The 14416-nt window shown below is 50.5% G+C and overlaps 1 protein-coding gene and 1 long non-coding RNA gene across 2 annotated transcripts; both read right to left on the bottom strand.

The window, feature by feature from the left end:
- Positions 1-778: 778 nt before the first annotated feature.
- On the bottom strand, positions 779-1809 carry LOC130262699 (uncharacterized). Its single transcript, XR_008842147.1, has 2 exons — positions 1723-1809; positions 779-1342 (listed from the first exon to the last, which is right to left on the bottom strand). It is a non-coding gene; the product is annotated as an uncharacterized LOC130262699 (long non-coding RNA).
- Positions 1810-5635: 3826 nt separating this feature from the next.
- Positions 5636-14064, bottom strand: LOC130263252 (neurofilament medium polypeptide-like). The gene is made up of 4 exons (XM_056510788.1): positions 14032-14064; positions 9572-10673; positions 6543-6646; positions 5636-5986 (listed from the first exon to the last, which is right to left on the bottom strand). The coding sequence occupies exons 1-4, from the start codon at positions 14062-14064 to the stop codon at positions 5636-5638; spliced, it is 1590 nt and encodes a 529-aa protein (XP_056366763.1).
- Between the last annotated feature and the right edge of the window lie 352 nt (positions 14065-14416).

Raw genomic sequence — 14416 nt, 5'->3', positions numbered from 1 at the left:
GGGATCTCTTGCACCTCAGGATATTCTGTGATTCCACCCTCCTTTTACTGTGGAGATTCCCAGGGGAACAGGGCCGGGACTGGCGCTCCTGAGGCACCAAAGGTCACTTCTGTTTCTCCTGGGACAATTCCCGATGTCCGTCACCTGCCTCCTGTAGAACTGCTCCAAGATTTATTTCCCTTTTCCTGCTAATTGCCAGAGTAGACCACATCAACGTGGGAAACTTCATCTGGGGACTCCCACCCTGGGCTGTGTTTGAACCCTGTGGGAATGAGGAAAGCCCCAGTGTTCCTTGGAAGGGCCTTGCTGAAATCCTGGCCTTGCCTCTGATTCCACTGGGGGTTCAGAGCAGGAAAAATCTTGTGGATCCCCTGAATATCTCCTCCACTGGTGAGGGCACCAGGGGCTTCTGCACCTGCTCATGAAGGGCCCGAACTTCTCTCACCCCTGTATTTGCACATTGAAATCCTGCACAGCAGAATTTTGTCATCTACTCTGTCAACCCACTCAGAACTTTCTTGGGCATTACCAGAATTTTAATGAGCTAGAGAGACCCCAGTGATCAACCTTGTGATGCCTTCTCTGACAGGTAGAAGTTGGGATCATGAAGAGACATTAAAAAATTATGTGAGAATATTTAGTGAATCCAAAATCTCTTCTACCAGTGGGGCTTCAGTGCAGTTTTGCTCTAGGGCTTTAATGAAACAGCACTGGAATCAAATCAGGGATGGCAATAAAACAACAGGGGCTGGAAAATCCAACCACTTGCACACAGAAATCTGTAGAACTGCAATTTTATTGTCTCATGCAAACACTTGAAAATTGAGGGAGGAACAGGCACACAGAACAACCCTGGACTGAATTACAGATGCACAACACCAGAGGTTCCAGTAGGAACATTTGCAGGGGAAGGGAGAAGAGAACAACGCAAATAATCTTGAGTTTAATGGAGGAGAAAACGCGAGGCATCTGCATATCTTGGGCTTCCTTTGTGTCAGAGTTCTTCTGGCAGGCACTACTTCGAATTTTGTATGGCGGCCATCAAATGGGCTGGGTCTCCTCCTACATTTCCTGCACAGTAGGTGGAGTTCGTTCCCCCTCCACCTCCAGCTGCCAAGCCAATGATGGGACCGTTGAAATTGCCGCCTGAAACTCCTCCACCTCCTCCTCCTCCTCCTTCTTTTCCTCCTTCTCCTCCTTTACCTACACTGCCACCAGAATTAATATCCATGCTCAGGAGTGATCTGCCTCCTCCCCCGCCGGAGGAGCTCTGGGGCTGGGAACTCCCGTCGCCTGGGAAAAGGCACCGGAGTAGTCTGGAGCTCATCTTGGAGCAGTGACCCTGCAAGGAAAAGCTTTTTGCTCCAGGGCACCACCAACACTCAGCAGAATTTCCCAAGGCCTGTGACCCGAGTCCAGCCCAAGAATACTTTGTAATGTCCAGGATCATCTTTTAAAGACTTTTATCCCAAAGTTGCCCCATCCCCTTATCCCAAAGCCATTCCATCTCCGTCTCAACACTGATGAGATACGACCTTCAGTAAGGTTGATCCTGTTTCTGTTTGGTCTGGCGGGACCAAGACACATGCAAGAGATTTCAATTCACCCCAGCAACTTCCCTGCCCTTTCACTGCCACCCATCAGATGTTTTTTTTCCCCGAAACGACTGCAGTTTGGAAGCAGAAAAGGAAGAATCACTCCCTTGAGCAGAGTTGGACTTACCCTCCTGGGCTCTGACCACGGACACCTCAGGGTAAGGCTGAGCAAACGAAGCACCCCGAGATCCACCAGCCTTTATACCGTTTTTCCGGAGTGGGAGGCGAGGCATCCAGAAGAATGGTGATTGGTTTATTTACGAAACAAAACTTCCCTTTCATCCCACTTTTCCTGACTCGCTGCCATGTGGATGATGCCTCTGCCGTGAGTCATTGTTTGTCTGCCCCAGATCCACGGCAGTTCCCACACATGAGCTCGGCTCCCGCGGCTGAAACTCCCAGGTGGGATTCTGGGGCTCCTGTTGAATTCTGGAGGTTGCCATCCTCCAATACAGCTTGGAGATGCTGCTGGTGACTGACGCCAGCAAGGGCTGGGGAACCTCATTTTATTGAGATGTACACTCATTTTATTGAGTGTTACTGACTGGAGGCACAGAGGAGTTTGGTGGGGTGTCTATGCAGAGCCAGGAGTTGGGGGATCTTTGGGCGTCCCTTCCACATCACAATGCTCAGTGATTCCACCCTTGTGTGACTATGGAGATTTCCAGGGGAACAGAGATGGAAAAGTCTTGGAGAGATCCTGAATTTCACCTTCACTTGTGAGAGCCCCAGGAGCTCCTGCACCAGCTCACAAAGGGCCTGAGCTTCTCTCACCCCTATAATTGCACCTTGAAATCCTGCACAGCAGAATTTTGTCATCTTCTCTCTCTGAACCCACTCAGAACTTTCTTGGGCATTACCAGAATTTTGGTGCGGTAGAGAGACCCCAGTGATCAACCCTGTGATGTCTTCTCTGACAGGAAAAGGTGGGATCATGAAGAGACATTAAAAAATTATGTGAGAATACTTAGTGAATCCTAAATCTCTTCTACCAGTGGTGTTTCAGTGCAGTTTTGCTCTAGGGCTTTAATGAAACAGCACTGGAATCAAATCAGGGATGGCAATAAAGCAACAGGGGCTGGAAAATCCAACCACTCACACCGAGAGCTCTCTAGAACTGCAAGCTTCAATGTCTGGTGCTAGCACTTGATAATGGAGACAGGAACAGGCACACAGAACAACCCTGGCTAGAATTATGGATACACCACACCAGAGGTTCCGGTCAGAACATTTGCAGGGGAAGGGAGTAAAGGAAAACGCAAATAATCTTAAATTTAATAGAGGAGGAAATGTGAGGCATCTACATATTTAGGGCTCCTGCGCTCTCTGAGTCCTTCTGGTGGGCAGTGCTTGGTCTGCAGTGCCCAGCAGACGTGCTGGGTCTGCTGTAACATTGACATTTCCTCCAGAGGTGGTGGAGATCCCACCACCTCCACCCCCAATGCTGATAATGGGAGCATTGAACACATTGCCTGAAACTCCTCCACCTCCTCCTCCTCCTCCTCCACCAACTCCATTGCCCCCACAACTGATATACGTATTGTGGTCTGATCTGTCTCCTCCCTCGCCACAGGAGCTCTGGAGCTGGAAACTTCCCCGCCTGCGGGACCTTCTTTGTCTGGAGCTCATCTCAGAGCAGTGACCCTGCAATGAAAAGTTTTTTACTCCAGGGCAGCCACCAATTCTCAGGAGAATTTCCCAAGGCCTGTGATCCCAGTCCAGCCCAACAACACTTTGTAGTATCCAGGATCATCTCTCAAAGACTTTTATCCCAAAGTTGTCCCACCTCCTTATCCCAAAGCCATTCCATCTCCATCTCAACACTGATGAGATATGACCTTCAGGAACAGGGGCTGATTCTGCTTCTGTTTGTTCTGGTGGGACCAAGGCACTCACAAGAGATTTCAATTCACCCAAACAACATCCCTGCCCTTCCACCGCTACCCACCAGATTTTTTTTCCATAAAACTTTGCATTTTGGAAGTACAAAACGAAGAATCCCTTCCTTGGGCATAGCTGGACTTACCCTCCTGGGCTCTGACCACAGACACCTCAGGGCCAAGCTGAGCAAATGAATCACCCCAAGATCCACTGGCTTTTATATCGCTTTTGCTGAGAGGGAAGTGAGGCATCCAGAGGAATGGTGATTGGTTTATTTACCAAACAATCTCTCCTGTTTTGTCCCACTTCTCCTGACTCACTGCATGTGGACGATGCCTCTGCCGTGCATCACTTCCTCGGCCGTCCTGCATCCACGGCAGGTCCCACACGTGAGTGTGGATCCCGTGGATGAAACTCCCGGGTGGGATTCTGGGGCTCCTGTTGGATTCTGGAGCTGGACACCCTCCAAACCAGCCAGGAGATGCTGCTGGTTACTGACTCCAGCAGGGACTGGGGAGCCTCATTTTATTGAGATATATAGCAATATTATTGATATAATATTTTATGGAAGGAACACTAATTTTATTGAGTGTTACAAATGGGAGGCACTGGGGGTCTGTGCAGGGCCGGGAGCTGGATTTGAGGGTCCCTCCCACCTCAGGATATTCTGTGATTCCACCCTCCTGCGACTGTGGAGATTCCCAGGGGAACAGGGCTGGGTTTGGTGTTCCTGGGGCACCAAAGGGATTCCCCCTTGGCTGTGGGAAATTTCTCACCACAGCAGTGAAATGTTGATGAGGATTTAGTTTTCTTTGATTCTACCAGAGGTCAGGTCGATCTCTCCACACCAAGTGGTGGAGCTGGAGGGGTACCAGACCCAACATGCCCCCCATGCAGCAGCATCTCCATGGGCATGGACCAAAACGATAAATTCTTGCCCGTTTTGGGGCATTTCTGAAGAAGCAACCAGATGTGGGGCTGTGTTGTGCTCCTGCTGCCACCCTGAGAATTTCTGTCATTTGGATCCTGCTTTTCTTGCTCCTGGGCCATTTCTGGGTGCAGGGATTTCTGACAGCACCGTTCCCATCCCCTTTAAGGGGGACCCCAAAATTGGCTTTGCTCTGTTCCAGCAGTGCCAGTGCTTGTGCACTTCCCAGCCACTGGAGTTTCAACACCCTCGATGACTTCCCATAATAAAATCCCAGGAACCTCAGCTGTTCCAGTGGTACCTCGGGCTGGAGGGGCTCATCTGGATGTGTTTTGAGGTGTTTGTCTCACTGAGATCCCCAACGGGGAGAGGGCAGAGGGTGGAGGGACAAGAGAAGCCGTCAGAGCTCTGGGTCACTCCTTTTTCTCCTGAGACAATTCCCGTTGTCAGTCATCAGCCTTCCATAGAACTGTTCTGATGTTTATTTCATTTTCCCTGCTAATTGCCAAAGTGCGAAACTCCTGCTGGTGGCTCACACCCAGGGCTGTGTTTGAGCCCTGTAGGAATGAGGAAATTCCCTGGTGTTCCTTGGAAGAGCCTTGCTGAAATCCTGGCCTTGCCTCTGATTCCACTGGGGGTTCAGGGCAGGAAAAATCTTGTGGATCTCCTGAGTTTGTTGTCCACTGATGAGAGCACCAGAAGCTCCTGCACCAGCTCACGAAAGGCTTGAGCTTCTCTCACCCCTGTATTTGCACCTTGAAATCCTGCACAGCAGAATTTTGTCATCTTCTCTGTCTGAACCCACTCAGAACTTTTTTGGACATCACCAGAATTTTGGTGAGGTAAAGAGACCCCAGTGATCAACCTTGTGGTACCTTCTCTGCTGGAGAGATTTTAAAAAATTATGTGAGAATATTTAGTGAATCCTAAATGTCTTCTACCAGTGGGGCTTCAGTGCAGTTTTGCTCTAGGCCTTTATTCCAACGGCACTGGAATCAAACCAGGGGTAGAAATAAAGCAATTGGGGCTGAAAAATCCATTGTCACACAGAAATCTGTAGAACTCCAATTTTATTGTCTCATGCAAGCAGTTGGAAATGGGGGCCGGAACAGGGACAACCGTGGCTGGAATTATGGGAACACAACACCAGAGGTTCCAGTCCCCAGGGGAAGGGAGAAAAGAATAGCTCAAATAAACTTAAATTTCTTAGAGGAAGAAATGTGAGGCATCTTCATGTCTCGGGCTTCGTCGGTGGCTGAGTCCTTCCAGTGGGCACTGCTTGGTTGGCTCTGGCCAGCAGATGGGCTGGGTCTCCTCCTACGTTTCCTGCACAGTAGGTGGAGTTCGTTCCCCCCCCACCTCCAGCTGCGAAGCCGATGATGGGAGCATGGAAAGTGCCCCCTGAAACTCCTCCACCTCCTCCTCCTCCTCCTCCACTAGCTCCATTGCCACCAGAATGGATGTACGTATTGTGGCCTGATCTGTCTCCTCCCCCGCTGGAGGAGTTCTGGGGCTGGGAACTCCCCCGGCCCCGGCTGCGGTACCTTCTTCTGCGTCTGGAGCTCATCTCGGAGCAGTGACCCTGCAATGAAAAGCTTTTTACTCCAGGGCAGCCACCAATTCTCAGGAGAATTTCCCAAGGCCTGTGATCCCAGTCCAGCCCAACAACACTTTGTAGTATCCAGGATCATCTCTCAAAGACTTTTATCCCAAAGTTGTCCCATCTCCTTATGCCAAAGCCATTCCATCTCCATCTCAACACTGATGAGACTCAACCTTCAGGAACAGGGCCTGATCCTGCTTCTGTTTGTTCTGGCGGGACTAAGGCACCCACAAGAGATTTCAATTCATCTCACCAACTTCCTTGCCCTTCTACCACCACCCACCAGATGTTTTTTCCCTAAAATTTTGGTTTTGGAAGCAGGAAAGGAAGAATCCCTCCCTTGGGCAGAATTGGACTTACCCCCCTGGATTCTGACCACGGACACCTCAGGGCCAAGCTGGGCAAATGAAGCACCCCGAGATCTGTCAGCTTTTATACCGTTTTTGCTGAGTGGGATGTGAGGCATCCAGAGGAATGGTGATTGGTTTATTCACCAAACAATTTCTCCTGTTTTGTCCCATTTTTTCTGACTCACTTCCTCGGCCACCCCGCATCCACGGTAGGTCCCACACGTGAGCTTGGATCCCGTGGCTGAAACTCCTGGGTGTGATTCTGGGGCTCCAGGAAACTCAGCTGTTCCTGTGAAACCGGGGCTGGAGGGGCTCATCTGGATATGTTTTGAGGTGTTTGTCTCACTGAGGTCCCCAAGGGCGAGAGGGCAGAGGGTGGAGGGACAGGAGAAGCCGTCACAGCTCTGGGTCACTCCTTTTTCTCCTGAGACAATTCCCGGTGTCTGTCACCAGCCTTCCATAGAACTGTTCTGATGTTTATTTCATTTTCCCTGCTAATTGCCAAAGTGCGAAACTCCTGCTGGTGGCTCACACCCAGGGCTGTGTTTGAACCTTGTAGGAATGAGGAATTCCCCGTTGTTCTTTGGAAGAGCCTTGCTGAAATCCTGGCCTTGCCTCTGATTCCACTGGGGGTTCAGAGCAGGAAAAGTCTTGTGGATCCCCTGTATTTCTCCTCCACTTTTGAGAGCACCAGATGCTCCTGCACCAGCTCATGAAGGGCCCAAGCTTCTCTCACCCCTGTATTTGCACCTTGAAATCCTGCACAGCAGAATTTTGTCATCTTCTCTATCTGAACCCACTCAGAACTTTTTTGGGGATGTGTTGGTTCCACTTGGAAGGATGGGCGGCAGAGCCACCGGGGGGAACAGAGGGGCTGTCCCCTCTCTGGGAACTTCCCCTGTGGGATGTGGGGACCAGTCAGAGGGCTGATTTGCTGATTGGCATCCTGTCACATCTCGAGGTGTCTCCTTAGACCTGAGATCACCTCTGGAGGACATGCAGGTGGTTTGGAACCCAGCTCTTTCCAATGCCCATCAATGAGAGACTGCAGGAGGCTGTTCTTAGAGGTTTTCATGGTTGTTTGTTCTTCCTTATCTCAGGAATGCTTTGTCCAGTGAACAGCAGTCTGCTCACTAGACGTCCAGGGCAGAATCTGCCTGGTAGAGGCAGGACTGATCTTTTATAGTCTAAATTACGTACTAGGTATTTACAAATGACCCCCAATACAATACAATCTTGTCACATGCTCCAGCTCTGTTCTCATCCAATCTAAAAGTGCCAGCGTGTCACCCAGCATGGATGACACGGAGAAGAAGGAGGAAGAGGTATCCGCACCCCCAATTCTCCATGTTGGCCACATGTCCCTTATCACAAACATTCTAGAGATCTGCTAATTCTACATTCTAACAGTCTAATTTACACTCTATTTATTTTTGCGGCTTGCATTTCTTCTCTCAATGTGGGTAAATTGTTCCAAGGAGCTAAATCCAGCCCCTGAGACACCTGGGTCTCATTCGAGGGTCTTTGGGGACCCCGCCAGGGGGGTCTTAAACCTTCCAGGGAAGCCAGAGGAATACTCTGGACTCCCACAGCATCCCAGGTGGCCAATGAGAGAATTGTTTTGTTTTCCTAAATCACATTGGTGGGGGGTGGGCTGCTCTCTTTCGGCTTCCGGCCTCCCTGGAGGTGCAGTGGCCTCTGGCCAGGGCCCCGGCCCCCCGGCCCTGCTCCAGGCTTGGTCTCAGTCCTGGCACCCTGGCCCTGGCTCCATGTGGCCCCGGCCTGGCACCCCAGCCCTGGCTCTGCTCGGCTTGGCTCTGCTTGGCTCGGCTCCCCTCTCCACGTGGCATGAAGGATGAGGGAGCCACCAAAGGCTCTCCTTTCCTCCCCTACCCCCATTCTGAATAGAGTCCCCAGATGATCCACGTGGCTCAGAGTTCTTCCAACAATGGCCTGGCCCAGCTTCTTCACTGGATGCAACTTTAATCCTTTTAATGCCTGGATAAGATTCTCGATCTCCTGAGCTCCCCTGAATGAGAAGAAATAAAGCATGGAGTCTACAGAAGTCAGTGGAATGAAGATAAAGTTCCTGATGGGAAGACATTGAAAAGATGCAACTGATGAGTAACTGAAAAATCTTTTTTTGTGGGGCTATAAGGGGACTGTGACTACACTAAAATTCCTTTAAACTGTGAAATATACTTGGGGAGGTTAAGTGCTTGAAAAGAAGACCTTTTTGCTTTGAGGAAATGGGGCTCTCTGTTTCGGGACTGGAAATATGGACAGAGACATTTAATAGAAAAAGAGATGAAGAGAATTTTGTCTTTCAGCAGCTTGCCTTTAAAAGTGGCATCCCAAGTGTGTAACATAACCCATAGCACAGCTCTGGAAGGACTGTGGAGATGGGAGGAGAGTCATAATCTGCAATATTTCCCAGGCGGATGTAGACTGTGAAAGTGGGACACCCCCTAAGCCTAAACCAAAAAAAGGGACTTTTCTCTCTAGAGTGAACTGAAATGGTTATTTAAGTAGATAACTGACTGAAGCGTTTTCTGTATGTTGCTGTTAAAAAATGTGGAATGAAGGGAGGGGGAGAAGCAAATAATCTAGAAATCTTATTCAGAATTCTTTTTGTATTATTAGTAAATTTCTTCTTACACCCTTTTAAGTTTTAAGCCTACCTTGCCTCTGGTCCTGAATCCTATCTCTAAAGAAAACTAAATCTATTAAAATTGGCAAACCCAAGTCATACCATGACAGGCATCACCAGAATTTTGGTGAGGTAAAGAGACCCCAATGATCAACCTTGTGGCACCTTCTCTGATGAAGAGACATTAAAAAATGATGTGAGAATATTTAGTGAATCCAAAATTTCTTCTACCAGTGGGATTTCAGTGCAGTTTTGCTCTGGGGCTTTATTCCAACAGCACTGGAATCAAACCAGGGGTGGAAATAAAGCAACCAGGGCTGAAAAATCCAACCATTGACACACAGAACTCTCGAGAACTCCAATTTTATTGTCTCATGCAGGCACTTGACAATGGGGGCAGGAACAGGGACAACCGTGGCTGGAATTATGGGAACACAACACCAGAGGTTCCAGTCCCCAGGGGAAGGGAGAAAAGAATAATCTTAAATTTATTAGATGAGGAAATGTGAGGCATCTTCATATTTTGGGTTTCCTCGGTGTCCGAGTCCTTCTGGTGGGCTCTACTTGCGCTTGGTCTGTGGTGGCCAGCAGATGGGCTGGGTCTGCTGCTGCATGGACATTCCTCCGGAGCTGGAGGAGCCCCCTCCGCCTCCTCCTCCACCTCCACCGCCGATGACGACGACGGGACCTTGGCTCTGGTGGCCTGAACCTCCTCCACCTCCACCTCCTCCTCCGCTGCCTCCCCCAACGCACACGGGGCCTTGGCTTTGCTGCCCTGAGCCGCCACCACCGCCACTAATGATGATGGGACCTTGGCCCTGGTGGCCTGAGCCGCCTCCTCCACCTCCTCCTCCTCCTCCTCCAATGCAGATGGGACCTTGGCCCTGATGTCCTGAACCTCCTCCTCCTCCACCACCACCGCCACTAATAATGATGGGACCTTGGCCCTGGTGGCCTGAACCACCTCCTCCACCACCTCCTCCTCCTCCTCCAACGCAGATGGGACCTTGGCTTTGCTGCCCTGAGCCACCACCTCCACCTCCACCTCCACCTCCACCACTAATGATGATGGGACCTTGGCCCTGGTGGCCTGAGCCACCTCCTCCACCTCCTCCTCCTCCTCCTCCTCCCTTGCCACCCCCACCAACACAAATAGGACCTTGGCTTTGCTGTCCTGAGCCGCCACCTCCTCCACCACCACTAATAACAATGGGGCCTTGGCTTTGTTGACCACCTCCACCTCCTCCTCCACTGCCACCTCCAATGCAGATGGGACCTTGACCCTGGTGGCCTCCTCCTCCTCCTCCTCCACCTCCACCACCTCCACTAATGATGATTGGACCTTGGCCCTGGTGGCCTGAACCTCCACCTCCACCTCCTCCTCCTCCTCCTCCCTTTCCACCCCCACCAACACAGATGGGACCTTGGCTTTGCTGCCCTGAGCCGCCACCTCCTCCTCCACCACCACCACTAATAACGATGGGACCTTGGCTTTGTTGACCACCTCCTCCTCCTCCTCCACTGCCCCCTCCAATGCAGATGGGACCTTGGCCCTGGTGGCCTCCTCCTCCTCCACCTCCTCCACCGCTGCCTCCTCCAACAACAATGATTCCTTTGCCCTGCTGGCCTCCACCACCGCCTCCACCACCTCCACTGCTTCCCCCACCTATGCAGATGGGGCCTTGGCTTTGTTGACCACCTCCACCACCTCCTCCTCCCCCTCCAATGATGCAGATGGGCACATGGCTCTGGTGGTCAGAACCCCCTCCTCCGCCACCTCCACCTCCTCCAATAATGATGGGACCTTGGCTTTGTTGCCCTGAGCCTCCTCCTCCTCCTCCTCCTCCTCCTCCAATGATGCAGATGGATCCTTGGCTTTGCTGGCCTCCTCCTCCTCCTCCTCCACCTCCTCCTCCTCCTCCACCTCCACAGGAGGATGATGCCATGTGAGTCTGATAAATTATCCCGCCACCTCCACCGCTGCCACCGCCGCCGCCACCGCCGTGGCAGCAGCATCCTCCTCCTCCTCCTCCGTGGCAGGATGACCCCTGGCTCTGTTGTCCCATGGATCCACCGCTGCTGTGGCAGCATCCTCCTCCTCCACCTCCGTGGCAGCAGCAGCCGCAGCCGCCGCCGCCGCCGTGGCAACCTCCGGACTGCTCAGCCATGCCTTGGCCATCGCCCTTCTGCTGGTGGGAGCCCATGGTCTGTGTGATGGGAGTCCTGCAGGAGAGGCAAAAACCAGACCTGAGCGCTTCCAGAGGGAGGGAGAGTTGTGTTATTGAGTATTGAGCCACCGCATCCCCTTCCAATAGGGAATTGTCTTCTCTTCCCTTTTATCCCTCCTTCCTCCAGCTCTGACTGATGCAAAAGTTGTCAGTTTAAGGAATGAATGAATTAAAACCTATGAGGTTTTCAGCTTATTCCATCTACAGGACCTTCTTGCCCAGATATAACTGTTCTTTTTTTTATCTGGGACAATAATCATTACTCAATAACTCCCTCTTGCATCAGGTGTGTCACTGTGAGAGGCACACGAGGCCGTGGTACCCCAGAATTACGCTCATCCAGATGTGGTTTGGGAATTTCAAAAGAGCTGCAATGCTCAGGGATAGGGATTATTATTCCCTGGCCTCAGGGAAGAACCCGGCTCCTCATTTGCATTACAATAATTCATTGTACTTTGAAATTCGTCAATCCCGCTTTCAAAGGAGCTCAGTGCTTCATTTCACCTTCAGAAGGAGAAGGAAAAGCCTGTGGAAAAGTTGTCAGTGATGTAAAAGAAGGGGAACAAAAAAAAAAAAAAGCCCAAAACTTCAGCAGCTCCAGGGTTTGATGCGTGTCTGTCCCCGAGGGATGCTCTGAAGTTTGAGCACTTCTTTAACATTTGATCCCCACCCCGGCCACGTCTTTGTCTGATGTTCTTGTGAAGGGAAGGCTCTGAAAGGAAAAGATCAGCAGCACCGGGTGTCCAAAGGCCTGGGGAGAAAACGGCTCCTCAGAAGAAACATTCGGATAAAGGCTGGGAAATGAGGATTGAGACCCACTTTGCATTTCCATTCCTTCGTTTCCCACTCTTTGCAAAAGTGCAAAGCCTCTTGACCCTGTCCCTTCCCAGAATATTCAGGAGTTGTGTATGTGTGTGGTGGCACCAGCGGTGCTGGGCCCTGAGAAATCCAAGGGGTTCCAACCCCCAAATTTTCCATGTCCCAGCTCCTTTTCCTGTGTGGTTACACAATCCCCGAATGGATAGGAAAAACAAAAAAAATAGCTGCAAGCAAAAAGGAATTTTGAAACCGTGAGACCCACAAAGCCACATTCAATCCCAAATTTCCACTCCAGCACTCCAAACCTAATCAGAGAAATTAATTCCCATCAGTAGCAGGGAATCTCTTACCGTGTCCCACGGCACGAATCGGTGGAAAGGAGTCAACGGGACTGAGGGAAGGAGCTAAGGGAGAACTTTTATATACTATCTGGTGATCCTCTTGGAAAGAAACAATGATTGATTTATTTACAGCCAAGCCCAGCCCCTACTGCCCACTTGCTTCGCGTAATCTCGGGCTCGTCATTGCAGAGATTGCTATCGCTCTTCCTTCCACCACCTCTCCTGTCATTGGCGGCGTGAAAATTATTGGATGGCTCCACCTACTCTGAGTAAAGTGAGGAAACAGCAAAAAACAGGTGCATTTTCAGAGTAAAAAAGTGATTTAATTTCTTTTTTTCCTTCTCTAGGAAAATCCGCCATTCCAGAGAGGAAACATGAGGGGATTTTTTTTTTGTCTTTATGGGGAAATTTATTTCTCATTCTAGAAAATATTTCTGAGCTGCCAGACTCATCGTGGCGTGTCATTAAGGTGTGATGCAAGCCAGGCTGTGGATTATATGTTCCTAATGACACCCACGTTATTGCCAGGGACACATTGGGCTCCAATGAGTCCCAGGACGTGCAGCTCCCCAAAAACACAACAAATTCAGGGCCAGAGGTTGCAGTGATGCAAATCTGGGAGGCTCCAGACGATCTGCAGCCTTAGGAAGTTTGACCTACAGAGAAGTGGAGGGAAGAAGCCCAAAAAGGGAGGGGAAAAACCAAAAAAAGGAGGGAAGAAACCCAAAGGAAGGAAGAAGCCCAAGGGAAAGAAAAAGCCCAAAGAATCAGGGAAGAAGCCCAAAGGAAAGAAAAAGCCCAAAGAATCAGGGAAGAAGCCCAAAAAAAGAGGGGGAAAGCCCTAAAAAGGAGCGAATTGGTCCTTGGGGAGATTTGGAGAAAGGCTGAGGCAGTTGGGATTGTTCAGCCTCGAGAAGCTTTGGGGTGACCTTGTTGTGGCCTTCCAGGACCTGAAGGAACATGGGGAAATATTTTCACGAGGGTGTGGAGTGACAGGAGAAGGAGCAACGGGTTAAAACTGGAAAAGGGGAAATTTTGGTTGGACGTGGGAGAGAAATTGTTCCCTGTGAGGGTAGTGAGGCCTTCATCCCTCAGCTGCAGGGAAATCTACTCTGGACAGGGCTTGCTCCAACTTTTCCTGCCTTTCCTCTGCCAACCTGGAATCGTTCCAGGCAGCAGCAGGAAGTTCCTCCAGCAAAAACTCTCCAGGCTCCAAAGCGCCAAGGGTTGGGAGGATCTTTCACTCAGATGGAGACGGTTGAGGCAACGGGAGGTTGATTTATTATTTCAGAGCTGTTCTTTGGTGACAGAGCCTGAGGCTGTGCCACCCAGGTGCCACCCAGGGGCCACCCAGGTGCCACCTCCTGCCCCACAGCATGAGGCTGCTCAGCCTTATCTCAGCTTTATCTCATCCTCCACAAGCCCCACCACAGAGCCTGGCTGGAGGTGACACCAGCACGGGGGGCACAGGACGAGGGATCCTTCTCCAAATCTCCCACCAGAATGAGATTCCATGGAATATCTGCAGGGTTTTGTTATGAGAAGCCCCAAAATTATATTAACATTTTTTTAGTACCAAAATTATATTAAATTTTTTTTTTAATTGCCAAAATTATATTAACTTTTTTTTTATTACTTTTGGAAGTCTCTTCACGTCACTCTCACGCATCTCGCTGTGGGAGGATGAGCAGCCGAGTCAAATCCCCACCAAAAAAAAAATTTCAATAAAATAAATAAACGCAACAAAAAAAGTGAAATAAAACAAAAATCACCTCCCCTTCCCTGAAATTCGGTGCTGGGGTGTCTGGACTGGGAGGAAATTGGGGCAGGGAAGGGACACATGGAGGGATTCGGTGTTTGTGAAGGGCTGTGGCTGCAGAACATCCTCTGCAGATCTGGAACAGATCTAGAGCAGCTTGTTTATCTCTGCTGCTGGCATCGAGGGCACTCAGGAGGCAGCTGGCAGAGCTCCAGAACGTTCTGGAACAGAAAAAAATGAATCCCGGGGTTTTAGGGGATGC

The sequence above is a fragment of the Oenanthe melanoleuca genome, chromosome 25 (genome assembly GCF_029582105.1).
Source record: "Oenanthe melanoleuca isolate GR-GAL-2019-014 chromosome 25, OMel1.0, whole genome shotgun sequence".
In the NCBI taxonomy this organism is placed as follows: Eukaryota; Metazoa; Chordata; class Aves; order Passeriformes; family Muscicapidae; genus Oenanthe; species Oenanthe melanoleuca.
This window is presented reverse-complemented; position numbering and strand designations above follow the sequence as displayed.